The sequence below is a fragment of the Anopheles moucheti genome, chromosome 3 (genome assembly GCF_943734755.1).
Source record: "Anopheles moucheti chromosome 3, idAnoMoucSN_F20_07, whole genome shotgun sequence".
NCBI classification, from domain to species: Eukaryota; Metazoa; Arthropoda; class Insecta; order Diptera; family Culicidae; genus Anopheles; species Anopheles moucheti.
The window spans coordinates 47509709-47535899 of NC_069141.1; the positions used below are offsets into that span (position 1 = coordinate 47509709).

Sequence of the window (26191 nt, forward strand, 5' to 3'; positions counted from 1 at the left end):
AAGCTACAATCTTTTCTCCCCAATGGGTTAGTCATCCATCCTGAGCCAGAACCATTTTAGCAATCGTTCCGTACATTGGAACAATCTGTAAGTTTACATATTTTGCCATATAAACTAAAACAGATTTATTTAAACAAGATACAAAGACACGATTCAATAATTTTCCATAATCAGTGGGCTGTTCCCAGTCTACGCCAACAAGTCTAATCTTGTTGTGAACGTTTAATGAACGAATTAATGTTTAATGTGAACGAATTTAATCTAATCTAAATTTTAAGAAAATAGAGACCCGGAACACTTTCGATGTAAACGTTGTTACACGGGCTATGCTTTCAATTTTATGGAAATAAAGTTTAACAACAATTTTGATTTTATATTCAATTTGCAGCCAAATAATAAACAAGTAGTTAAAAAACAGCAAAGTTCATAAGTACAGAAAAGCTTTTTCTTTTTATTCATTTCCGTAAAATTCTGTTATGAAATTTGAAATAAACAGGAAAAAACCTTATGAAAAAGAAATCCAACTGAATCGTAACTGAAGCATGAATTCCATGTGCAGTGGAGCGCCGTTTATCCAGTTGTCTGATTATATTATTTCGGTATGTCTTCGTTTATTTCGACAATTAGAATAAAATTTTGTCAAAAATATTTTATATTTAAGTAAAATGCAATTTTCTGGTTTCATTTAAAGCACATGACAATACGATCCAGGGTTTCGATGAGAATACAAATATATTTTTGATTGTATTTGTTTAATTAAAAATTAAGTTTAATATATTTCAGAAAATAATTATGTTACATAGTTAAATTTCTTTTTTACTCATTACAATATCATCGCTAACAAAACTGCTCACCATAACTAGACAAGATTCCTATGGTTTATTATGACATTTCATTTGGGTTTATGTGACACATGGGATACAGATGTTTTTATTCGTCATGAATTTAGACTTTTGCGGTCATTCTGCCTTTGTTCATTAATTGTCTTCAGTTTGTAAGTTGTTCTAACTGTTGTTTTGTTACGATAGTTTAAAACAACTACCAAAATTTATTAGATCACTTTGGCTTCCAATTTAGTTGGTTAGCAAAATCTCGGGTCATACAATTCCTGTTATGTGGCTTACCATGATTCTTCTCAAGGGGCTTCTTACAGTTTCAGTTAGATTATTATTGCAGATGATTTATAGACTGTAGGAAAAAAAGGTTACGTACTAGGGAATTTTCAATTTTAGTTTAATATAACCATTACTCGTCAATCTCATGGTTTCCGTCGAGATACGTATTCCACATCTAAAAGGTATAAGATTTAAACAACTGCAGATGGTAAAATTTAAGTTTGTAACCTGTAACCTGTTGTAGTTAACAACAATAAAACACTAAATTAATCAAATTAACACTGAGGTATGCAGCCATTACAGGGGTATTATGGTGTTGAAAGCTTCCTAAATTATTCTACAATCCCCGTAATGCTACAAAACATTGATTTGCCCAACTCGTGAAGTGACGGTTGGAAACTATCAGAGACGGGTCAACTATCGTTCAGATCTTCACGATGCGGCAAATCTTGCGGAAGTTGGCGGAGCAACAGCTCTACTATTTTTATTTCTTCATGGACTGTAATGGATTCTTCAAGATGCAATGATCTCATTTATAATAACCACCAAATTTACCACACTAGTACTAGTACTAGCACAACAATGGCCAATGTCACATGATAAATGGAAAACTCTCATGGTCCTTAGCTAACACCAATCGTCTGGGCTATCCGGGACTCGAAAACAGAGTTGGTGAACCTGACGATAAGTCAATACATATTCTGACATACGCTGGTGACATAGACATCATTGGAATACGGTTCATCTACAGACAGGTAATCGTACTTTTAAAGTCATTCAAAGATTCATTTATTTTAGATCAAAAACCAGCACCGTCAATTGTTTTGATGTTGAAATACAGGCTACGTGTTGGCTTCCAACAGGATATTTTATTACTTTAAAATCAATTAAATACGAGGACACTTTGATTTGACGGTCTTACTCATTCACTGTCTTTTTATTCTGTTCTTTATTAAATGACAGCTGTCAAAATTGTGGTCGTCGCTCAATGCGCGTTTACACGTATATACATCTATTTTATTATATATTTTTTTTAACTTCTACATAACTTAGAAAAACTTCTTCACTGAAAATATCTACCACGATGGACAGTAACATACATTCATGTGGTTATGTAGTTCCAGTAGCAGTGAGAAACGACTCTGCGACTACTTAAAACTGACAAAACCCTCGTAGCAGTGTTCGAGCATTTTTAACCCCATATATGGAACGAACAACGGGGACGAGGAGCTTTACTCATTATCATACATAACTCACAATTGTACAGCGAACTAGACCCAACAGCTCCCGATGGGCTAATCGTACCATTAAAATGACACCGGACGACCGAGCCTTAAAGTTTTTTTCGGTTATCCACTAGGATACCAGAGCAGGCATGGTAGGCCAAAACTGAGATAAAGTTATGGCGTTAATACGTTCGAGAATGATCGAGAGAATGGATTAAACAATGACCGTAAGCGATTTAAAGGACTTCTTCAACAAATCAAGTCTGTCAAAGCGATCGAAGCCCCAAATAAGTAAGTAAATCATTATATGATGATAACGATGATAATATGGTGTAACGAACTTTTGGCTACTTGTCAAATTGCTCTATATTACTCGACCTTTATCCTACACAGACCTTGACCTGAAACATATTCTATTTTCAGCACAGCAAACATAGTGTTGTTTATATATAAACCTACATCTTTATTGCTCTCTACTGTCTCAGTAATTATTTTTTTATAAAATTTGCACTTTCTTCATGGAAATTAGTCCATCAGTCCATGGAATTGCTCACAAACATAACCCTTCGCAATAGAAGAGTGATGATGCTCTCTCTTGGATTGATTCGTCCTTCTGGATGTTTGTCACAAAAGTTAAACCTAATCGAATGATTATATCCATATGTAGGGATAACCTTTGATTACGGTACGTTCTCTCTGGGATAGTATGATAGTAACGCACCATATTATACCAAAAATGTTTTTGTACCATTTACATTACTTCAAGTTAAGTTACAGCTACCATATTATTTCGTTTATAGTACCCTGCTTGTAGAACAACACCCACATATTTATTTTTGTCTCAAAACTGGAGAAAATAAATTTGGTTGACTGTTTTGTATAGTTTGTGTACTTAAAACCATCAAACATATCGATAGATAGTAAGTATATCGCACATCATCAGTTCTGTAATCAACAAACGTGTGAATGCGTGGCTCGCTCTTGTGGAGAAAAGCTATTCAAGTGTTTGTAGGTTTGTATGGCTACAACTCATCAAATCAGACAAAGACAGTTCTCTTCAATTTCGATATCGAATTATTGTAATAGTAACGATTGCAGGACAAATTCGTCAGATGCAATTCTATCGAGATTGAAGATACTACTGGCTGATGGATAAGAATCGCAAAGTCTGAAGAAATAATTCGATTCGCTTCCCTTAGTGCATGCTAATAAAATAAAATATGTATTATATTTCCAAATGATAGGCAGAAAATGCACTACGCAGAATTTTATAATCACAAAATGTAGGATAACCTAATCACATTAATCAAATCAACTAAAGAAAAAGTCTTCACTGTGTTCTTTGCTTGGTTCTTGTTATACTGTCAACATATTTGCTGAAATTGCACCTTGTAATGTCTCAAATCTTAATGTTTCAAGTTAATATATTAACTCTAAATTCGTAGTGGCGATCGATAGATAGTGTTACATTGAGATTCGTTTTAAAATTCAATGATAACTAGTTTTATATAAACAATATAAATAAAATCAGGCGCTTTCCGGTGGTGCATTGATAGCGCCGCCGGTCTTCACACAACTGGATCGTGGAAAATCTCCATCCGGAACAAACTCCCGTAGCAAGGACTGACTATTCTGCTAAGTGGTAAAAATAAGTCGATGCGGCCGTGCTCACGAAACAAATCGAACATAAAAAATCAATATCCTAAATGTTATAAATATCAACCTCTTGTATCTTTAACTATACACACATCCACAAATATAAAATTACGCAATACAATTCATTTCATTTTTTTCCCGTTTCCTCATAGTATACATTTTTAACAACCACAGCTCTCAAAATATCAAACGTGGAAATATTTATAATGGTCGTACCCTTTAGTTTGGATGTCTTGTGGTGTATTTGGAAGCGGCGTCGGTCTTCACACAACAGAACCGGTCCAAAACCACATCCGAACCAATTCCCCGTACGCAGAACTTGTCTATCTAGCTACGAGTGTATAGAGTCAAAAAATAGGGGAATGATAGGCATAACACTCGTAAGGTTGTTGTGCCCATGAAGAAAACCATTCTTGAGTAAAATTAACAATGAGACTGATACATTTGTTAAAAATATCAACAACATATTTTGCTGCACGGTGAAACAAAATTAACATCAATGAACTATTTACATTTGTTTTTGAGTAAGCTTCCATTTTGGACAACTGATGACTAACTGACGATCTAACTGAAAGTCTCAACAAAGCTCCTATGTGAACAAATCTGTGTCTGTTTGGTTTACATTAACTTTAGCAATAGAACGTTTCATACGTTTCCGTTCGTTATACAAAATCCGTTATGCGGAAGATTCTTTTCCTTACAATTTTTTCGAAAAGTTGTTCCACAAAAGTTGTTCCAAAGTTGAAAAGTTCCACACTGATTGAGAACCCATTCAAAAATCAAATAAAATGTTTAATAACCTGATGAAGTAGAAAAGTTATTTAAACAAATACTCCTTAAATCGATCGCGTCTTTGATCGATCGGGAAATTACAATTGCCTCAAACACGGCATTCGGTCGAAAAGTATCTCCAGGACGCGGTTGGCTAACATATGGGTAAAATAACATACCATGATTTCAACGCCTTCAAAATGTCTTGTCTTGTGAGGAACCTTTTTTTTCTTCAACTGTAAATCTTTTCTTTCTTGACATAAATAGCTTTCACAAATTCTTCCAGAGATCTTCATTGGGCGATCTTCAATGTGTTCCGTTAAAAAAGCACTTCGAGGTTATTGTTTTTAATTACCAATAAAGCAATAACCAACGTCATCACGTGTCCCCATTTGTCTTCTGGTGGCATTGATCTTATTGATCTTAGCAGTTTCTTAAATCTGCAAATTAGACCAAAGCTTCTTCCAAATTTCAACTTCAGGTCCGAACACAAAATTGAATTCCGAAACACAAAGGACATTGTGATATACGTAATTTTGCTTTATTTGCTTTGCTTTTATTTATTTTTTATTACATTATGACGGCACATTGCCATATTGTATTATCAACCATATATTCGCTGAGGAGAGTACAAATGTTTCAAAGCATTTCCTAGATAATTAATATAATTGTGAAAAAAATCTTCCACCTGTCGTAGCACATGACTTCAAACCATGAATCTTACACTAACTTAATTTGCAAAAATTACACAATATATATTTATTTATTATTTTACGCAGTTTTTTTATTATTTTATTTTATTTTTATTAAATTGAGGTATCGACGAACTGGCATCCATATGCAACATTTGCTTTAGGCCATAAACGGACATAAACATATTGGGTTAAGGTATAATGCTACGTACGTGGTACAAAATACAATTCTGTACCTTTAGCCAGAAACTTATCAACCGTTTGCATTACTGTTTTAAATACAATAAAAATCGAGTTCTAGTGTAGTTATGTAACACTAACTACACATTAAAGTTATTTTTAAAAATTACAAGAATCATAAACCTATACAGTTATGCGATTCCTGTTAGAATTCAGTCTGAAAATCGTCAAACAACAAATTCATCACCAAAACGAAAAGCCCTTAGTTTTTACACAAGTACGTGCGAAACAACTACTTTTTTTCGCAGCTTCCAGCATAAGTCACCATATATCAAGTGAACAATAGCCATCCCTTTAGATGTTGTTACACACACACACATACTATGCGTAGTCTTACCGATGAATTTGAGCAGCGGTTGCAGTTTGAACGCGCTGCTGATACGACATTCCAGGCGGAGGCGGTTGAGGCGATGGACCAGAGTCGGCCCGTTGTCCGGTTGGCCCGACCTGCTGCATTGAACGAATGGTGGCTGCTTCCATCTCATGCCGATAATATCTTCAGCGCATCGTTTCGATCTCGCTCGCAAAATTACTGCACCGGACGCAGCACATGCACACACACGCACGCACACTACACACACACACACGCACACACTAACTCACACTTGCAAGGGCGACCGCAACGGTGCTGGTGTGCTTCTAATACACAAGATACACACCACGATTGCTTGGACTCGCTGCTGTCGTCGCGACAGAAACCAGAAGATCCGGCAGGAAGGCAGTAGGCTAGCGGGTAGGCAGTAGGCTAGCGGGTGGCGAAAATGGAAAAATGTGACGATTTCCTTCGCTCACAGCAGTGTGCAGCACAACACGTTGTGGTCCTTCACCTTCCCCCTTGATTTTCACTTTAGGGATACGTACCACCGATGGGTGTGTGTGTGCGTGTGCGACCGTGCACAACTACCACTAATACGGGTGGGTGAAAGGAAACACAATGCTTCTGCTGTTTGCTGCCACACAGGCTACTTGATTTTCTACTCGAGCTTTTTTTTCTTCTTTCTGCTGCTCGGCTTGCTGTACTCGACGATGTACTGCACATATAGAGGCTTTCTTCTTCTTAATATTTGCTCACTTAACATACCATCTTTTAGTAGAACAGTACACTAGTATGCGTTGCTATTTTTTTCTCTTCTCTCTGCTGATTGCCGCTGCTCCATTCCAAGCTACACTGCGGTGCGAAATTGCTGAATTATAATACCCGCGAAACTCGCTTTTTACGGTGACACACTTTAACGAGATCTTCCCTTTATTTTCCCCTTCCCTGTACACATATTTCTGGCAAACATAAAACGCACAATTTTCGTACGCACACACTTCCACAAGGCTCTTAATTCGAAATGCACTTAGCTACAGCAAAGCTAAATACAAAAACACACACTGACTGGCTGTTGTAAATTTAAGCTCTCCGTAATAATACCAGCATTGAACTAAACACACACATTTATTTTCAAAACTATCGAGACGTGTTTCCCCCCTTTATTTTTACGGCATTAGTAACAATAAATGAAAAAATGTTAGATGTTTTTCATACATTTACACATGACTGAAAGAAGAATTTGACAACAACAAAAAAAAGTTAAATTTTGCTTACTACACTGACCACATCGCAACACGCACTATCACACGGCACATATCCACGCATGACACGAGAATCAGAGCACCGATTCATAATTTCATAAAACCGGCACAACACTGTCCGCTTGCTTACCACCTTAATAAGACTCCATGGCAGTAGAGCGGACAAGAAAATTTCCAACTATATTCGACGCCTACTTCAATCCTGCATTTTCTCTCCAGCATTCATTCAAGATTGAATTCAAACATTTCCTTCCTGAGCCATGACCGTCTACGCACGCAAACCTTACATATCATTTCCATTTTCCCAGTGATGCAAGCTCCATCTCGTGTTCAGCAAACTGTTATGCATATTGAAGATATAATAAATGGCCAAGGTTATCGTACAAAGAGAAAAAGTTCTGGATTTGAACTGTTTCAGCGTATCGTAATTGTTTTCAAATTGTGTGTTGTTTTGCCACAATCAACTGCAATTCCTCAATACTTTTTCCTAATACTTCCAACATCAAGTTAAATGGAGCCATCATTTACACATTTCGATCGAATCTGGGTGTCGAAGAAGAAAAACGGAACGTGCCGAGAGCATGAGTAAAAGAGAGAGGCGCACCGCGAGAGAAAGATGGAGAGAATCAATTTTATGTTCCAAACCTCCTTGTGCGATGAGCAAAGAAGAAGAGCAAAGATTAGAAAATATTGCTTGGAAAATGTGAGACACACCCTGCATCAGCGGTAGCCAAGTAGTTAACGGAGCCACCACCTCCTGCTTAGTCTAGGGGAATTATACACATAGACTAGGGAAGAAAAAAAACTAGAGCAATATAGGGCTTCATCCTGCCACAGCCCAGCAGAAGACAAGCTCCAACTTCTCTGCTCCTCCACGACATCGCCCAGAATAATCAATAAATGTACTTTCTGTGTTCTCATAATCTCTATGACCAACAGGGTAATGTACGGTGCTGCACATCATTTTAGGGAAATAAACCTATCGCTTTCTAATCCATTGCAACAATTAAAACTCTGTACCACAATTAAATGATCATGTTCCGCGGCGGAACGCAAAGCAAAAAGATGTTTCACGACGAGGTTACCATGGATAGTTTACATTTTAACCTACCCAAGATATTAATAAGAGTGAAAATAATAAACTTCAGCAAAACACACATCCCCTTAGTGCGCAACTATCTAAACTGTGATGAGAGAGATATGGAAGATATCACACCACATCTTCACTAAAGGAAATACTTCAGACTTCACCATTTTTCATAGGACGTTGCGCCTTTGCAATTGACATTTAATGCACCAGCCTACTTTGGGATGAAAACGATACCATGTGAAACTGAAAATCCGGGTGATTTAGACTACTGGAGCACATACACACGCACACTTTTCACTCCAATATGCAATACCTCACCGAAGTTACTTGACATCGTTAGCCTTGAAATTAGAAAACGCACATTCACAATTCACACATACACCTGGTCGCCAAACACCAGAAGAAGAAGCTTTCGATTTCTTCATACATCCCATTTTGTGGGCCACAGACCAATAAGGTGGAAGGCACGTACACCGCCGTTGGTTTCGTGAACTTTGAACGCGGAACTAGCGGCGGTATGGGGTAACGGCGAAGCAAGCTGACACCTAATTTTTACTGGTGCAATGCCCGTTCCATATCCGGAACCAGCACATGTTATGTTGGATGAGAAGTATCACTCATTTTCCCCACGAACTGGGTGGAACTATTGTCGCAACATCTGGATGATAGCATCTGCCTACTGATGCTCACTCACTCGATGGCCACCAACCACAACGCGAAGAATTGGACAACGGCCCCTGGGATCCATGGAACACCAACATTCGATGGACAGAGTGGGTTCCCGAATTCATGCAAGCACAGGATGTCCTACGTTACATCTTTTCGTTGCGAATCCCTTTAAGGGGTAGCTTTATTCTGCTCTTTTGGGGAGCTGGCCTGTTTCAGTCACCGCACGACATGACGACCTCCACTTCCAAACGAACACGACAACGACGGCGGACGGCTGTGGCGGCGCTGACGAATGACGATGATGACGGTGAGATTCTGCAATTTCCGCTCGTATTGTCTTTGCTAGCCGCCACAGCGCCAATATGAAATCACCACATCAATCGAAATCCTTTCAGATACCGGAAGAGCACAAATGAAATCACGAAAAAACTCTTTACCGCACGAAATTGAACGATTTATGCAGGAGCACTACAGAACTGGTGCTGCACACGCGACAGCGGCCATTTTCTTTTCCCGTGAAACACACTTGGCCGCACTCTCTCTCTCGCGTAGCACGTATTACCCACACGCGCTCGGTTTCGTACGTACCACACTACTACCACTACCCATGCACTTGAGCAGCATACCCGCACACACGCTTATACGTGCCTCTGGAAATCGGACTTGTTGGGGCGCTCCGTGTAATTCGCCAACACGCAGCACTCGGAACTGCTAGTCCGGAATTGTCCTCGTTTTAGCAACGAAAAGCACACGCACCGCCAAAGACGTTCATGGCTGTATGTTGATCGCACCTTCTGCTCTTCCGGATCCTCTTGTATTGAACCACACACACACAATCGTTATACCGTTCCTATCCCTCTTCGTCCCACATGCGTACGTAAAGTTTCTACCAACTTCATCTTTAACCTGCGCCTTCAGCGAAACAGCACACACACCCATACACTGCCGAACCGTTCTTCGTATTACTTGTTTCGCATGTGTGTTGGTACCGTTTCGATTCGGCCCGTTAACGTTTCCGCTGCTGTTGTTCCACTGATGAAATTGAACTTTTCGCGGCTATTCTAACTTGGTTCAACATTTTTATATGCCTTTTTATAATTTTGAGTCGTATCAAATGCTTCTAACAATTTCACACACACAGCTATAATCAGTAAAATGCGCACGATTCCATTCAATATACCACACAAACAACGAGCACACGTCTGGCCCGTGCAGCGTAAACGTCGACAATGCGAAATGGCTGATATTATGCTACATAATAAAACATGAAATTGAGCGGCCGCACTCATACCAATGCTGTTGGCTTACAAATTCGCGGTTCAGAAGCACAAAAAAATCGCACTAATGTACCATGGGAAGTGTAACAGCCCATAAGATGATGCTACACCTTCGAGACTCATGGATTTTTGTGCTTCGTGGGCTGGCAAAGTGAATTTATCGAAGCAACGTATTGCTTTTATCCATCGACTACTGGATTTGGCTGCGTAAATTCTTTTTCGCCATGCATTAAAATGCGGAATTCTATATGTATAACAATCGTAACATGAAAAGTACGCACAATAAGTCAAATTAAACAACTTCTTTAGAAATATATATTGTAATTGTTTTATTTTTCTGATACACCACTAACGTAATTTTACCCCTTAAGTTAGAGACATATTTCTTTTGCAACCCATTCCCTGCAAGTGCGAGCAAGATCACACAGCATAAAACATAATTGTAGCAATGTGGCCCCCACGGCGTTTCCACACTTTATATAGGTGAAAATGGTGCAAACAGAAAAAAAATCTACTGTGTTTAGGAGAGGTACAAATTCAGGGACACGGGCCAGTAAGACAACAACCGGACAGCAGCGGGGTGAATGCCAAATATAAACAGCCATCCCATCGCCACCCCAGCCCCGTTTTCCGCTAACATTCCCGCCGATACGCAATACGCAAATTTAATCACACACCCCAACAACCGTCCACTGGTATAGCTTCATCCACATCCTTCACGCATGGCTCGCTGCGTACAAATGGGAATAACAACAGCGCAAACATCCCAGAACGAGGGGCGCGGAAGCGGTGCGAAGTAGGCAGCGCAAAACGTCACAACTTTAATCAGCTTTAAGATCGATTCCGGCCGTAGACGCGCAGCGCCTGTATTTTAGTTTCATCACCCGATCGTCGCCATCTTTTGCAGGTCGTATCGACTTTGTTGTTTTCTCTTGCTGGCGTTACTGGTGCTTTCCTCGTCTAGCACACCACTCGTGTACGTACGGTTTGTTTGTCGAACGAATATTGTTCCATTACGTGGCAATGACATGCGTAGGGCCGCGCGTCGCCCGGAGATTCGCTCTCGTCCTTTCCGCCACGTCCACCCGGATGCTTTTCGTCATTAATGTTTGGTTCCTTGCTTATTATTTCGCGGCTTGCGTTGCGGGAACAACAAAATATCCTATATCGGGCATCGCGTGACCTTTCCTAAGTGCCCTCTCGCTCTATCGCCCAGTGCCGCTTTTATACATCTATCGCACATCTCCCACGGTGATGGTTTTTTCATCATTTTCAGGATGCTGCTGCTCTTCCTCTCTACCAGAAATAACTAACGCCTCTGTCTCGCTTGCACTTGCACGTTACTTGCCTACTGCTTCGTTCATTTGTGCTAGTCTTCCGAGATTCTTCTTATCTGGCTGACAGACTGCGTCAGAAGTACTTCCCTTTCTCCCTACTGTTTATGTGTAAAATCTTGCAAAATCGAACAGCGAGCCATCGTGTTTAATCTTCTTATTCAAAGTACTTTAAACTTCTACAAAAGAACAGCAAAAGAAAATCAAAGAATGAAGAACTGGAACTCAAGTAGTTGAACAAAGGGGGAGCAATCAGAAGATAACACTGGCACATTAGTTTTGTTGCTTATTGTATTCACTAGTCAGAAGTAGTTACATATTAAATGCAAAAATAATTACGGTGAAAATGACAAAAATGCTCATAGGTTGCCAATAATTGAGTACCGTACCAAGTGCTTTAGAGCTCTAAGCTCTACAGTCCATTGCTTTGTACTGATGCACTGTAAATGAGGTTAGGGTTAGGTAACATATAATGTACAAGTACGTAGAAAATGTAAAAATATATGTATGTGTTATGCGCTACATTTCTAAACCTGAAATGTAAAGCACATTTAGAAGACTAAATCAGGCAAAAAATAAACGGGAAGCATGGTCATAGGCAGAAATTAAATCAGTAATATTGATTTGTTCCCAGATCCAGGCCAAGTATGCGCATTAGTCATGGGGAATTGTAGTGTGGCGGGGAGTGGCAAAAAAAACTGCCGTGTCGCGTACCCCACCCGCCCAGAGTCGATCAATTAAAGTCAGCTTTTATTTGAACCCCAAACAGGTGCAATGGCTGCTGCTGGCCGTCGTCGTAATAACCGTCTACAAAACAACACACACCGTTGCTATCGAGTAGCATTTCTGCGCTACCATCATCATACACTTAGAGACAACTTGCATGAGCGCTGAACAGTGCCACCAGCTTCACACGCACATGTCTCGAGCAACAAACTCGTCCCGTGGACTGTGAATATATTTTTAGCAAATTCCTCCGTGCGGCGGCTTGTTGGTACAGTTCTTGCTCTTTATTCCCCTGCTGGTTGTTGTCTTTTTATGTGTGTCCAACGTTCTTGCGTGTGCTGCTCGGCAAGAGCGCTGTATGTTTGTGTGGGTTTGTAAGCCGTACATGTCAATGCATAAGGTATAATGGACTGAAGAAAACCTGAAACCAACGCATCAGCAGCAACCAAGAGTGGAAAAGAGGCCGATAAGACAGCCAGACTGCTGCGTGCAACAGTGCGCGATAGTTGTATGAGCTGAAACAGCGCGAAAACACGAGATAGCGCGATGTAGCGTAGCCAGCCACGAGAAATCACGGCAACGTTGCAATTGCAAAGGTGAGATGAAGGGAACTAATTTTCTTTCCCACTTGCTCACCAGTGCTAGAGGGGTGCGGTGTGTGCAATGGAAGTGGCAGAGCAGAGTAAGCTTCCCTTCCCTTTCCCTCGTTTCTCTTCGCTCATCCATAGTCTGCTGCTGTATGGAAGACGCAAAAAAAGGCAGAGAAACCCCGCCGTAGCGCGGTACGGACGGGTGGAAATTCTACATTTTGTGTGCGTTTGATTGAAATTCCATCGGAAAAAATGCTATGAAATGAAACTCTTGCCGATCGGTAACATGTGACGAAGAAGACGTCTGCTACCGTTATTTCTTTGTGCCGCGCGGCATATCGTTTTCTGTTGTCTGGTTTTGGCAAACTACTGCTGCGCGGAAAGCAGCATTCAGTTCAGACGGGGCAAGCTGTGTACGGAACCATCCGGAAGATAAACTTTTTTTGCTAATACAATTGTCACAGTGTTTATATGCTGTATGTTGTTATTTTCCGGCTCTAAATCTAAGTAAAGCAAACATCATCCTGTACTAAAAATGCTTACAATACAACACTAGTAATTCAAATCTACAAACTCTTCCAATCGCTCTCGTGCCGTACTGTAAGATTTGATAAGCTCCTTCAGGGTAATGTTTTTCGTTTTCCGCGTAGTTTTAAAGTAACCATCATTAATAATTTTCGGTTGGTGCTGCCGCACCATTTGGAAGCGAATCTGTAACTTCCCGGATGACATTGTCTCGTTGGCGTATCGGTTTAACATGATTGCTCCGGCCTGTAGGGCAAAGAAATGTATTCATAACTATATAACTAAGCAAGAGATGCTTTAATTGTACCTTGCCGTAAAATGACGCCAGATCTACCTGACGACGGTTGCCCACGAGAAACGTTTCCATGCGATCAGCCAAGGCACCAGTGTTAGTCAGCTGCACAAAGTTGATTGTAGTTTCGTTCATTTGATGTCGTAACGGTATGGAGAGGTGTGAGTGGCTGAAAATGATAAACTTAATTATGGACTGATGATCATCAAATCATGAGCAATGGATGTAAGGTTGCAATCCGGAATCCTAGTCGAGTAAAACCCATTCATTCTGCAGCTGAGCGCTGAGTCACCTACCCTAAATATCGTTCGCGACACCAATCGTCGATAGAGATGGCTTCAAAGTAAACTTCCAAGCACTGTTGGAATTCTTGCGTGTCCGGAAGATTTAGTAAGAGTTCGTGACAATGCGCAAAATGCCAACAACCATGGAACTGTTTCGATGCATGCGTACTTCCAGATAACTCACTGTCCTTATTTACCATCTTTACATCCGCAGGAAGCTCAAACTGATAACGTACATGTAGTCCATCGAACTTGAAATCAGATGCACACACTAGTTCCATAAGAAATAATAAATTGCGATGCAGTTGTTTCGGCATTTCAAACCGTTCTTTACGATCCAGCGGGTGTGATCTAATTGCTTGAGAAGTCCCTATGAGAGTGAACTGTTTCGTTGGTCCTGGAAGAACTGTTTTTTCCGAAAGAACTCGTTCAAGGGCGTAGTGGTACATATGCAAGTTGGTTTCGCGCATTTCGTGATAGAAAGGATTGGTGGTCATATGATTGAAATCTGGAAACACTGTCAATATTCCTTCGTCGGGACACCAGGTGATGCTGAATAGCAGCACTTCATGCCCTAAATCAGCCATAAGGTACATTGATTGCGTTTTGGTAGGCGTAACCAGTGACTGCTGCTGCTGTTGCTGCTGCATACGATTTCGGTTGTCCTGATCTTCCGGATAATAATTGTCTTCGTCAACATACGAAAATAGTAGCTGCGGTATATGCGATTCTGATTTCAACATTTGGTAATATTTTTTATGATGATCTGTTTTGCAATTTTCCCTAATGCGATAATAGTCCTTTTCGTAGTGACTAAATATTTTCTCCTGCCAGCAAATGATCCGCGTTTCATTTGTACCATGTTCGTTCGATTCTGTATCGTCGAGGCTTTGGTCAAGTCCCTCTAGCACGGGTACGTCGATCAGGGAATGGATTTTGCGGATGGTTAATCTGAAGAGCACCCAAGTGATATTAAGGAATCGTACCTGTCGTTTAGGGATTAGAGTAGGAACAAACCTGCAGCGGAAGTTCGATATCGGGCTTCTGGTGCGATAAACTCCAGTTTTGTATTGTTTTTGGATGGAAAACATAACTCTTGTTTCGCGAATTTGGCCTTGCGCGGTCACTATCGGTTTACTGAAGAGAATTAAAACTTCTAGAGTGTTTTTTCATTGGAACCCAACATTATTGTTTTATAGGTAACGTTACCATGGAAACTGTATGTAACCGCGATACGGCATTCTTTGATTAATCATTTCATTGAGTAGACGACACAAGCATCAAAACTTGGGCGATAAAGTTGCGATGGATGTGAGTAGTATTTTTTCCGATTTAAGTAAAAAAAATAACATTCTCCGCTCATGTTTGGTCAGTTGCATTTGTTTGACGACCTTTGAAACGTTCGACCTCCTTTCTTGCTCTGGACGTATACATCCAGTGAAGAAACGGATCACAAGGGTTAACATGAAGCATATTTGGACGGCGAGCGTACACACATTTCCGACTGTGCAGATTAGCTCGAATTGTTAAAAAATGCGCTAGAAAACGAATCATATCGAGCAGTTTTAATATTCGTGCTGTCAAAAGTACGGAAAACACCGGGAAATTGTTTTGATACCATCACAGGTTTGTTGTGATTTCAATATCCACAAGTTTTCTTCTTACAAAAACATTTGAATTGTGAATTGTATGGAATTAATGAATTTTTTTTTTGCATCTAAATTAAAGGTCGCTAGTGTGGTTATTAGTGGAGGAACTTATTTGTCCATCACCTTTCAACCAGTGCTTATGCCAGCTTGACCTACAGTATCAGCCTAAAGCGCATCGTCAAGATATTTCAGAAATATAGCTGATGAAAAAGCATTATTACCGGATAAAACAATGAACAACTTCCGTTCGACGTTTCCATTCGTTTCCCGTGAGCTTCTGAACTGGTTCCCTGGCCACATGGGTAAAGGTATGAAGCAGATGCAACAAAAGCTGAAACTGATTGACTGCGTCATAGAGGTCCATGACGCGCGAATACCGCTTACGGGTCGTAATACAGAATTTAAACACACGATTAGTGGCATCAAGCCCCATATATTGGTGCTTAATAAGAGTGATCTTATTGAAAAGCAGCTTGAAAGTAAAATTATTGATCGCCTTCAACAAGAAAGCCACGATCCTTCGCACGTTTTGTTCACAAATTGCAAGAGCCAGTAAGTATGCGATTTGGCTAGATTTGGCAACGATTTATGATAAAATGTTTTTTTATCCTTTCTAGGAGTTGTAGGGGTCTTCGAAAATTAATGCCAATGGCACAGGATCTAATTAGCAGTTCAGATCGGTATAATCGTTCCAGCCAGCGAGAATTTTGCATAATGATTATTGGGGTGCCAAATGTTGGAAAATCGTCGCTAATAAACGTACTCCGAAACCGGCATCTGAACAAGAAGGGTGCAAGTCAGGTGGGAGCTGTAGCGGGAGTTACAAGAAGCGTGCTGAACCGTATCAAAATATGCGAAGAGCCACCAATTTATTTGCTGGATACGCCTGGTATCCTAGAGCCTAATATCGCCGACACTGAAACAGGGCTACGTCTGGCTCTGGTCTCCTGTCTACAGGATCATCTTGTGGGCGAGGAGCTGATTGCTGATTACCTTTTGTTCCTATTAAACAAGCAGCAAAATTTTCGCTATGTTGAGGTAATGGGTTTGCAGGAGCCATCAGATTCGATTGCCAGTGTGCTGATGACAAGTGCCGTGCATTTAAACAAAATGATCCGTACCAAACAGCTGGATGGTACAAGTGTGCTTCGTCCGGATATAAATATGACAGCAAAGTTGATGCTGAAATCGTTTCGCACAGGAGCGTTTGGAAAGATTTTGATAGACGAAGATAAACTTAGGTATCATAGTAATAGCATTAAATTAAAACAAAATTGAACGAAGCACCCAGTTCACGATTGACTGGTTGCTGGTAAAAGTTCTAATCTAATCAAATATAGTCCAGTAGTAGTCAAAAGTAATCGATAGAAAAATAGATTATAAATCAAAGAAAAGTCTGTGCTTTGTATTGATTTCATCGTCGTTTCTGATTTGGCGTTAAAACATCATCGATGTTTGATGTTTATTTGTTCAAGTTTAGTTTTCTTTTCTGGGCCAGTTATAAAATTTCTAATCAGTTGTAAATAATTTTACAATCGAAAGTTACAAACATATGAAACTGGACTGATTTGGAGGCCAAAGCATCGAAATTGCCATTTCCATACGGATTTTTCAAACAATTTGAATCACTCATGCATGATTGGGGATATTTTCAACTGTCGAAAGAAGGGGTTAAATAACTATGCGATTTTAGCATTTGGTCAAAAAATTAGAACTCCGGATGACAGCTGTCACTCTCGGTTATCAATGGACCTCAAACATTTTGATGACAGTGTGCAGCAGTGAAATGACTCACTGTGCGTGAATGTTTGGAATTAGTTGAGCAAATAACTGTGAGGTGGGAAAGCGGGTTTCCCACATTTGGTACTGGGAAAGTAGAAAGCTGTCTAAGGAAGGACATCGTCGGAAAACTGCTTTTCACGCACATTCCTTTCGCTAACATCCGTTCCAGACGGTTCAACAAAGTATTTCACGGATTCAGTATTCAGTTGGTTTAAGATGGACCGTTGTGAGCAACATGGACAAGCGATACCACTGCGTCGCCTCAACACACGTGAAGAAAACCGGAGGCGACAACATATGCGACTTATCTTTGATAAGGTGATAATTAATCTGCCCGATCTGAACTTTACAGCTGCTAAAATGAACAAATTTCACTAATTGCAATTTTGCATTCTAGTACGATACGGATTCCGATGGGTATCTGAACGTAACCGAGATGAAGCGCCTTATAAAAGACAGAAAGTGCCCCGATATGCCAAAGGATTTGGCGATTCATCTGCTAAAAGCGTCCGACACAAACAATGATGGGCGTTTGGATTTTGCCGAATTTTACAAGCTCAGCACAGAGCATCCGATCTTTCTGTTCGAAATGTACCTCAAGTATTGTAAAGCGGTAGTGCCCAAACGAAACGTGGCTGAAGAAGGGGACGTAATAGGTATGCTTATCGTAATGTAATATCTATAGGTTAGTTAAACATCCTTGATATGACGTAATTTTAAGTGAGAGAGATACGGATTCAAATCGAGTAATGAAACATTGGTATATGGTATATGTATAAATTGTTTTTTAACAGATTTTTCTCTTACTTCAGATGGCGAATACGAACAAAGTATGAAACTATGGCCTCCGCCGCTAATGATGATAATTTTTTCCATATTGGAGGTAATCTTCTTCGTCATCGATATCGTAAAAACGCAAGAGTAAGTTTTATCACCTTCAAAGAAACAAACATTCAATAATGCTTCATCCTATCGTTATCTAGTCATAATGGCACTAGTACTAATGGCCCGATGGCGACCTTGTTTATCTACAATCCACACCTCAGACACGAGGCGTGGCGTTTCTTAACGTACATGTTTGTGCATATCGGGTGAGTCACGCTGTTTCCGGACCTATCGTGTATCAATGAGAGCTTTATTATCATTAAATTGATTATATCGTGTTAACAGATTCATGCATCTCGTAATGAACTTGCTGGTGCAAATCTTGCTAGGCGTTGCGCTAGAATTGGTACACTGCTGGTGGCGTGTGGCACTGGTATATCTCGCAGGGGTCATTGCTGGTTCCATGGGTACCTCGATATTCACACCACGCGTGTTTCTCGCTGGGGCTTCCGGTGGCGTTTACGCGCTTATCACGGCTCACATTTCAACAATTATTATGGTGCGTCGAACAATGAACGGCTTATATTTTATTTAAATTATTTATTTGTTCGTTTTCCTTTTCCTTTCAACGCATAGAACTGGAAACAAATGGAATATGCCATCGTTCAGCTATTTGTGTTTTTGGTGTTTTGTGTTACCGATTTGGGTGTCTCCATATACAACAGTATTAACGATCCGTTTGATAAGGTGGGCTACATTGCCCACGCCAGTGGCGCCGTAGCAGGGTTTCTTGTTGGAATAGGAGTACTGCGCAATCTTAAAGTAGAATCCTGGGAGCGTAAGCTGTGGTGGTGTGCAGTAACGGTTTACTTCCTACTGATGATCGCCGGCATCATGTACCACTTTTTGGATCCTTCCCACTTTTACTAGGCAGATGAGAGATCCTGCCCCATGCTGCCAATTAATGTTTATAAGCTTACATTTCCATTTATGCTGCAGGTGAGTGTTGTGATTGGCAGCGAAAAACACGTTAAAAAGCATTGTACAAAGTGCAAGCATTGCTCATAATACTGCTTAGGTGCCTTAGCTTTAGTGCCTAAAAAGCGAAACGAACGGATCATTTCGAAAAAATTAAAAAAGACAATCGTGCCTTTATTCCTTTTTTGTTGGCTAGAATTATAAAGAGTTTATGGCTCCCGTAGCTTTAACTGGGTGATATGAATCCCGTTTTGGACCAGTTTCGTTTAAAAAGCAAACAGCACAATTTCAAAGTTTATTCATATATGTACTTACTATTATGCTATGAAGAATAAAACTCATTTATTTACTCTAAATGTTTTACTCAGCTGTAGTTACATTCTAATACTTAGATTTTTTTAAATCGACATCCTCATCACCCCCTGATTTGGACTTACGTTTTTGAATAATGTTCTGAATTTGCTGCCATTCGCGGTCCAACTCCGCCTTCTCGTTTTTTTCAGTTTTGTGTTTTCGCGTCTTACGACCGTCTTGCATTTTAACACCATACTGGAAGGCTGCCTTCGGTAGCGCCTCCTTGCTACTCATGTACTCTGAATACTCTTCCTGTGTGTCAAAATCCCAGCGCCCAATTGGGCCCTTCTTGTTACCGAGATCCATCTTCGTGTAGTCGACCTCGTCATCCGAATCGTCTATTGCATCGTTCATCTCCTGTAAACCGGGATAACATTCTGCGTAACCTTCCGGCTCTGCAGTAAGCTTAGTGATCAGTTGGGCTGATAATTTGGGCGGCGCTGGAACGGGTGGTATGGCAGCAGAGTCACGTGCAACGGCTGCATCGTCGTTGTATTTATCGAAGTAGCTATGTCGACCCGTATTTCCTTCCAGCTTTGATGATCCGGCTACGTCTTCATATCGTCGATTCGGTTGATAATCCCCAATCTCACCGTAGATCGAATCGTCCACCATGCCTTTGGTTCCCGAATCATCGATGAGCTTGAAAAGAGGCTTATCCTTATCGCGACGTTTGTTTTTCTTGCCCCTTCCTCCCTGGCGCAAGTAGGACAATATTTGAGCAAGCTTGTTGATCACGATATCGTTCGTAGTTAGCGTTTGTGTATCCCCAACATCCAAAGGTACTTCCGCCTTTGATCGAATCACGGTGGTCGGGATGTCTGAGTCGACATTTTCATCCTCCAGCTCAATGTGGTACGCCATTCGACCGGGTGCAAACATTTCATTGCGCTCTATCGTCCTTGATCGTTGCTTTTCCAAGGTACGATAAATGTTTTGTCCGAGCACGGTTCGAAACTCTAAATCATCCTGAAGCTCTTTATCTATGATGCTGGCGGTAGCGACCCGCTGTGCCGCTGCGGCTGGCATTGGAGCTTCCGCAGTCGGTTCAATGTCGACCAGCTTTTCCATTTCTTCTTCCTGCTCGTTTTCTTTAGCTATGATTTCGCTACGAACTTTTTGAAGCAGTGCATAATCCAGACCCTTCACCAAATGAGTGTGCTCCATGTCACCACCCAAGAATTTCGACTCCTGTATCTGTTGCCGACGCCGTTCAGCCGCGTTCAGACCTGATTTCACATCTGGTGCTACCGCGCGATAAGCACTCGTGGAGCTAGACGAGTCCAAATTTTGATAGTCTGGATTTGCACCGTCACGTCGTTCTCTGGCCCGATCGCGGTACTTTTCAGCCAGTTCCGCTAGCTTGTTGTCTTCCTGTTTTTTCAGCTGCGCATAAAAATTTTTCTTTTTACGACGAGCTTCATGTCTTTCGGACGACGGTGGCTTCATGGAGGCCGATGAGGATGCCGGCGTTCCAGCCGTCCCAGCAGAAGATGCCGATGACGCCTTAGACATCGCATCGCGTATTGAACCAGCGCCATGTCCTGATCCGGGAGGCGCTCTTGGTGTCATAAGAAGCTTACGGAAATCATCGTTGGTCAATCGTTGCGTGGCCGGGGTTTCCGGTTCGTGGTGATCGTTGTCCGCAGGCATGTTGCCTCTTGTTAGTTTTGGTTCCGATTACCAAACAAATGCCCGTACTCAACGTAATACTCCTTTTTCGGACACTGCACGTAGAGATGTTTTTCACTATTTGGGTTTTGGAGAAAATCAATAATAATTGGTTGATTAGCTCTGAATATTTTGATGAATACAAGCAAAAGATAAACAAGACAATCGCACTCCCAGGACGTTTATTGGGCATCGTAGTTGACAGCTCGCCTAAGCCAGACTCGTATATGCTGGTCTATGAATAACAAAATTCATCGCTGATTTTGGAGTATTGTTTGAGCGACTGTGGGCTGAGAAATAGTATAACTATGGAAATTGAAAGTATCTTTCCTTATTGTTTGAATGGCGTATATAATTATGTAGGACTTTCTCGCCTGCAATTTTGATACGATTTGTTCATATTTGTTGCGGCGAAAAAATGTGAATTTTGAACGGCTTTTTTCTGCGGCACATGGTTATAAGCACCTTGTTTATTTTTATAGCACGTTTTTAACCTCAAAATATCAGCTGTCAAACGTTTCTTGCCCGGCGTGTTTGATAATACGAACCGCGTGTTTGGTGCAATTGAACGGATCTCGGAGGAATCTGAACAAAGTTTGGCTTGCAGCAGAGAAATAATAAATCTAGCCTAATCATGGAAGTGGGTGAGTAGTGTGCTAGTTACAATTGATCACAACATTGAATTGGCTGCGCGAAACATGAATTGAATGAATGTATTTTCTGCTCCACAGATATTCCGTCGCCAATTAAGAAGGAGAAAAAAAAGAAGAAAATAAAACAAGAACCTGAGGCGGAGATTGAAAATTTGGGCGAGATTCAGAAGTCGGGCGATTTCCAGTTGAAACCTTCGTCTGCCATCGCTACTCTGGATACGTCTAAATGGCCATTGTTGTTGAAGAACTTCGACCGCTTGAACGTGCGTACCAACCATTACACGCCACTGCCGTTCGGATCGTCCCCGTTGAACCGCAAGATAAATGACTATGTATCAGCCGGCTTCATCAACTTGGACAAACCGTCCAACCCTAGCTCGCATGAAGTGGTAGCTTGGATCAAACGAATACTGAAAGTAAACAAAACGGGCCATTCGGGAACATTAGATCCGAAGGTGACGGGTTGTTTGATCGTGTGCATTAATCGTGCCACTCGTTTGGTGAAGAGCCAACAGAGCGCCGGTAAAGAATACGTGGCCGTGTTTAAGCTGCACTCCGCCGTGGAAAAGATCGCTAAAGTGACCCAGGGGCTAGAGAAGCTGCGAGGTGCTCTGTTCCAGCGCCCTCCGTTGATTTCGGCCGTCAAACGACAGTTGCGTGTGCGCACCGTGTACGATTCTAAGCTGTTGGATTACAATGATCAACGTAATATAGGCGTATTTTGGGTAAGTTGCGAAGCTGGTTCATACATTCGAACGATGTGCGTCCACCTGGGTCTTGTACTCGGTGTCGGCGGACAGATGCTCGAACTTCGCCGCGTCCGTTCCGGCATTCAGTCGGAAAAGGATGGCATGGTAACGATGCACGATGTGCTAGATGCTCAGTATCTGTACGAAAATCACAAGGACGAGTCAATGTTACGCCGTGTGATAAAACCACTGGAGGGTTTGCTCGTTGGCCACAAACGCATCATCATGAAGGACAGCTCGGTGAATGCGGTGTGCTATGGGGCGAAAATTTTACTACCCGGCGTACTGCGCTACGAGGACGGGATCGAGATCGATCAAGAAATTGCGATCGTGACTACCAAGGGCGAGGCAATTGCTTTGGGCATTGCTCTAATGACAACGGCCACAATGGCTGGATGTGATCATGGAGTCGTTGCAAAAATTAAACGCGTCATAATGGAACGCGACACGTACCCACGCAAATGGGGCCTTGGACCGAAGGCTTCGATGAAGAAGCAGTTGATAGCCTCGGGAAAGCTGGATAAATACGGCAAACCGAACGAAAACACACCGAAAGATTGGCTTAACAGCTACACCGACTTCAACCAGTCTGCTAAGCAAACGAATGGGAATGGAACATCCGCAGGGGAGGATGGTGGCAAGCGCAAACTTAGCATTGGTGATACCAACATGGAATCGGTGATTGACGATGGAGAAGAGAAGAAAAAGAAAAAGAAGAAACACAAGAAGGATGCTGAGGATGCCGCAGAAGGGGAAGGCGAAGAGGAACAGCCAATGCACCAGACGGCAGGTGAGGAAGATGTAAAGGAGAAAAAGAAAAAGAAAAAGAAAGATAAGAGTATGTCAATGGAAGCAGCATCCGTGTAAGGAATGGTCGGATTCTATTTCGCTAGATGTATCGATAGACAGCATTTTGCATCGATGGAATTGGTTGGTAATTCATTTTATTCAAAGAAATCCTTTGTATTTGTTTGACACGAGTTTTGATCCGTTTGTTCCATTTTCCATCCACTAGAAGCAAACACAGATGTTAGATTTTAAATGATCCAAAAGAACTACCATTTTATGAAAATTTCACGAACTCATTTGTTTGTGGACATTGTATAACAGTAATTACCTGTTCTGGTATCAACCGCAGAAGAAGGCAAGAAAGAGTTCAAGAATTCAGCATTGCACTTCATCCTTTTTCATTTTGCATTTATGCAACTAACAGACAGAATGGAAGAGGCATATATTCTTAGTGAAGGAATATGTGTTTGGTGTTGTTTTTAGAATTCTTTCACATACATACTGCAACTATGTTAATCAAGAATTAATACTTTAAGCCTAAGAAATACAAAAATGAAATCAAAGAGAAGAATCCTTTGAACTTTAGTGAGTAAGATGTACTGCAGCTGGAAATTGAGAAACGTGAAAGTGATAGCTAATGTAATCGAAAGTACATCGGGAACTATCAACGTGCAATTTGAACAGAATGATCACCCAGAAGCAGTTGCAGTTCTTGGTGGTTCTATTGTGTACAGTATGCTGGGGCAGTCGAGTAATCTTTTTTAATCCATCCAAAAACGAAACAATCAATTAAGTTAACTCAAGCAAACAATAGATTTTTCAGGAACAGACGGAATATACCAAGCAACTGAAATATTCTCAACAAAAAAATCATACTGCAGTGTACCGCATTTATGAAGGCATCCAAATTTGTTACAATTGAGTGGAGCTCTAGTAATAAAAAGGCGAGCACATTGTTCACGTGGTGTGTGAAGATAAAATTAGCGCCAACATGAAGTTGGAGAAGACGGATACAAACTGTAGTGTCACGCCCCAGCATACAGTGTATGAAAAAATCATCTTATTGGAAAAACGTACATAGAAGGAAAACTGTTGTTTATTCAGCAAAATGACCACAAGGTTGGTTCCTGGTGGTGGAACCTGGAAAAAGATGGCGCGGTGGTTGGGGTTTTTGGATTTCGCCTTATACTCCAGTGTTGTCACGGATCCATTGACGGTATTGCGAAATACGCGTGTACCCGGTTGGTGTAGTCGAGTCACACGAAGCAGTGATGAGTGAAGCAACGCCAACCAGTGTGTCAATGCGTCGCTCTGAAACGACGAAGCCAGCTCCAAGATCTCCATTGCACACATTCGAACGTTGAAGGCCGTCTTCGGCGCAGAAGTGGTTCGGGATCGTAATTTGATAAATACCGACACAGCGAGAATCGCTGACCGCGCGTTGGTAACCCACCTTCAGGAAATCTGATCGGGTTTGTCCTAGCAGACAAAAAAGGTATGTATTAAAATTGGGTAAGTTTTGCATTTTGATTTATAGATTATAAATGGATCGAATTTAATTGAAATCGTTTTTCAATGCTTACCTCCGATCGTGTTGAAACCGAAGCCAACAACCATGCCTTCCTCATTTTCGTACGGCAAATTGCGTCCTGGAATGGGCAGTTGAATTGGGCTGATCAGTGCCGAAAAGGTGACTGGTTGAGGCAGAATAATAAATCCAATATCATTCGCTCGGTTTGCCATGTTGAAGCTCGGATGGGCAATGGCTTGGGTTGACACTTGCATGTTTAGCTGGCCGAACACGGTGCTCCCGAGTCCAACTTCCCATCGTACGAAGCCTGCGATGTTCTGTGCCGCTGTCAGGACGTGTCGGTCAGAGATTAACGATCCTCCACCATAAAACCCAGAGTTGCCCGAGTTTAGATATAGCACATAAGCGTTGAATGGTGTGTTGGGGGCATTTAGACCGTTAACGATACGCGAATTGCGATCCGGTTGCATCTGGTTGGGAATGAACACGTTTATTTATTATTCGCTAAATGAAGCAATCGGATTAACACGAAACATTAGCAAACTCACTTCTAGAGCGGACACGCAACATAGTGTTATGCCAAGGAGTAGTAATCCAACGTATCTTTTCATCCTGCACGATTGATGTACAAAAGTTTGTACTGGTTGTATGTTCGAAATGGGCAAACTTGCAACAGCACCAGAACCACACTGTTTGGAGGTCAATCGGGAAACGGTGCCTTATATACAGAGTCCAGCATTTGATGGCTTTTCGTTGTCGACCGGGTTGGGGTTTTCACGCGATAAGTGTTTGGTAAAACACTGGTATGGTATTGGTCTATAACGGTTCGTTTCTTTTATCAATCATGTTTCCGCCCGAATGTGTAACAATTCGATATTGTCGCTGTCGAATGTGTAGGATGTCGATAACAGATCAATCATAAAGCAGCACAACACCTGACTCGCGTGATATTTGCTAGAAAGGCATGTGTTGGCACGAATGCACTTTTCATTTCAGTTGTATGCATCGAACGAAGGATGCATTTTGAATAAAAAATAGTTTAGGTCCATGTTTCTGAGATTTTGAATCTTTTTAAATATATCCATGTTTATATGGATCAAAAATGAAATTATCAAACAATCCCGTTTCTATGAGCTATTTCGGTA

General features: G+C 41.2%; 7 protein-coding genes across 18 annotated transcripts in view; 3 read left to right on the plus strand and 4 right to left on the minus strand.

The window, feature by feature from the left end:
* Nucleotides 1-10260, minus strand: part of LOC128304745 (uncharacterized) — a 49048-nt gene extending 38788 nt beyond the window's left edge. For 2 of the 12 annotated variants that reach the window (XM_053041974.1, XM_053041962.1), the window contains exons 1-2: nucleotides 9475-9540; nucleotides 6038-7243 (exon numbers count right to left, since the gene is read on the minus strand). In XM_053041974.1, coding sequence (XP_052897934.1) covers nucleotides 6038-6180 — 143 coding nt within the window. In that variant the 5' untranslated portion in view covers nucleotides 6181-7243; nucleotides 9475-9540. Of the gene's footprint in view, nucleotides 1-6037; nucleotides 7244-9184; nucleotides 9325-9436; nucleotides 9553-9625; nucleotides 9693-9882; nucleotides 9894-9972; nucleotides 10085-10217 lie in introns of those variants that run through there. The other 10 variants (XM_053041973.1, XM_053041969.1, XM_053041970.1 and 7 more) reach the window with 10 other exon arrangements.
* A 3256-nt stretch (nucleotides 10261-13516) lies between these two features.
* On the minus strand, nucleotides 13517-15156 carry LOC128305948 (tectonic-like complex member Mks1). The gene is made up of 4 exons (XM_053043591.1): nucleotides 15083-15156; nucleotides 14078-15016; nucleotides 13797-13950; nucleotides 13517-13735 (listed from the first exon to the last, which is right to left on the minus strand). Exons 1-4 carry the CDS (start codon nucleotides 15154-15156, stop codon nucleotides 13517-13519), a joined length of 1386 nt encoding a protein of 461 aa, XP_052899551.1.
* Nucleotides 15157-15657: 501 nt separating this feature from the next.
* Nucleotides 15658-17056, plus strand: LOC128305950 (mitochondrial GTPase 1). The gene is made up of 3 exons (XM_053043593.1): nucleotides 15658-15691; nucleotides 15794-16266; nucleotides 16332-17056. The coding sequence occupies exons 2-3, from the start codon at nucleotides 15947-15949 to the stop codon at nucleotides 16990-16992; spliced, it is 981 nt and encodes a 326-aa protein (XP_052899553.1). The 5' UTR covers nucleotides 15658-15691; nucleotides 15794-15946; the 3' UTR covers nucleotides 16993-17056.
* A 488-nt stretch (nucleotides 17057-17544) lies between these two features.
* LOC128305949 (rhomboid-related protein 2) lies at nucleotides 17545-19510 on the plus strand. Its single transcript, XM_053043592.1, has 6 exons — nucleotides 17545-17814; nucleotides 17894-18152; nucleotides 18309-18417; nucleotides 18480-18587; nucleotides 18667-18880; nucleotides 18958-19510. The coding sequence occupies exons 1-6, from the start codon at nucleotides 17713-17715 to the stop codon at nucleotides 19249-19251; spliced, it is 1086 nt and encodes a 361-aa protein (XP_052899552.1). The 5' UTR covers nucleotides 17545-17712; the 3' UTR covers nucleotides 19252-19510.
* Nucleotides 19511-19561: 51 nt separating this feature from the next.
* Nucleotides 19562-21306, minus strand: LOC128305947 (protein Red). Its single transcript, XM_053043590.1, has one exon. The coding sequence runs from the start codon at nucleotides 21304-21306 to the stop codon at nucleotides 19681-19683; it is 1626 nt and encodes a 541-aa protein (XP_052899550.1). The 3' UTR covers nucleotides 19562-19680.
* Nucleotides 21307-21837: 531 nt separating this feature from the next.
* Nucleotides 21838-24589, plus strand: LOC128300385 (H/ACA ribonucleoprotein complex subunit 4). The gene is made up of 2 exons (XM_053036420.1): nucleotides 21838-21968; nucleotides 22056-24589. The coding sequence occupies exons 1-2, from the start codon at nucleotides 21959-21961 to the stop codon at nucleotides 23591-23593; spliced, it is 1548 nt and encodes a 515-aa protein (XP_052892380.1). The 5' UTR covers nucleotides 21838-21958; the 3' UTR covers nucleotides 23594-24589.
* A 29-nt stretch (nucleotides 24590-24618) lies between these two features.
* On the minus strand, nucleotides 24619-25695 carry LOC128300386 (collagenase-like). The gene is made up of 3 exons (XM_053036421.1): nucleotides 25595-25695; nucleotides 25099-25516; nucleotides 24619-24994 (listed from the first exon to the last, which is right to left on the minus strand). Exons 1-3 carry the CDS (start codon nucleotides 25655-25657, stop codon nucleotides 24699-24701), a joined length of 777 nt encoding a protein of 258 aa, XP_052892381.1. The 5' UTR covers nucleotides 25658-25695; the 3' UTR covers nucleotides 24619-24698.
* Nucleotides 25696-26191: the final 496 nt, after the last annotated feature.

Bases quoted from the DNA above. Each gene is read 5' to 3' on its own strand.
- LOC128305947 (XM_053043590.1), bottom strand. From the start codon at position 21,306: ATGCCTGCGGACAACGATCACCACGAACCGGAAACCCCGGCCACGCAA.
- LOC128305950 (XM_053043593.1), top strand. From the start codon at position 15,947: ATGAACAACTTCCGTTCGACGTTTCCATTCGTTTCCCGTGAGCTTCTG. The intron at 16,267-16,331 runs GTAAGTATGCGA...TATCCTTTCTAG, and splicing joins TTCACAAATTGCAAGAGCCA to GAGTTGTAGGGGTCTTCGAA.
- LOC128305949 (XM_053043592.1), top strand. From the start codon at position 17,713: ATGGACCGTTGTGAGCAACATGGACAAGCGATACCACTGCGTCGCCTC. The intron at 18,153-18,308 runs GTATGCTTATCG...CTCTTACTTCAG, and splicing joins TGAAGAAGGGGACGTAATAG to ATGGCGAATACGAACAAAGT. The intron at 18,418-18,479 runs GTAAGTTTTATC...ATCGTTATCTAG, and splicing joins GATATCGTAAAAACGCAAGA to TCATAATGGCACTAGTACTA.
- LOC128300386 (XM_053036421.1), bottom strand. From the start codon at position 25,657: ATGAAAAGATACGTTGGATTACTACTCCTTGGCATAACACTATGTTGC. The intron at 25,517-25,594 runs GTGAGTTTGCTA...ATTCCCAACCAG, and splicing joins GTTGCGTGTCCGCTCTAGAA to ATGCAACCGGATCGCAATTC. The intron at 24,995-25,098 runs GTAAGCATTGAA...TTTGTCTGCTAG, and splicing joins CGGTTTCAACACGATCGGAG to GACAAACCCGATCAGATTTC.
- LOC128305948 (XM_053043591.1), bottom strand. From the start codon at position 15,156: ATGTTTTCCATCCAAAAACAATACAAAACTGGAGTTTATCGCACCAGA. The intron at 15,017-15,082 runs GTTTGTTCCTAC...GGTGCTCTTCAG, and splicing joins ATATCGAACTTCCGCTGCAG to ATTAACCATCCGCAAAATCC. The intron at 13,736-13,796 runs GTACAATTAAAG...TTTGCCCTACAG, and splicing joins TGGCGTCATTTTACGGCAAG to GCCGGAGCAATCATGTTAAA.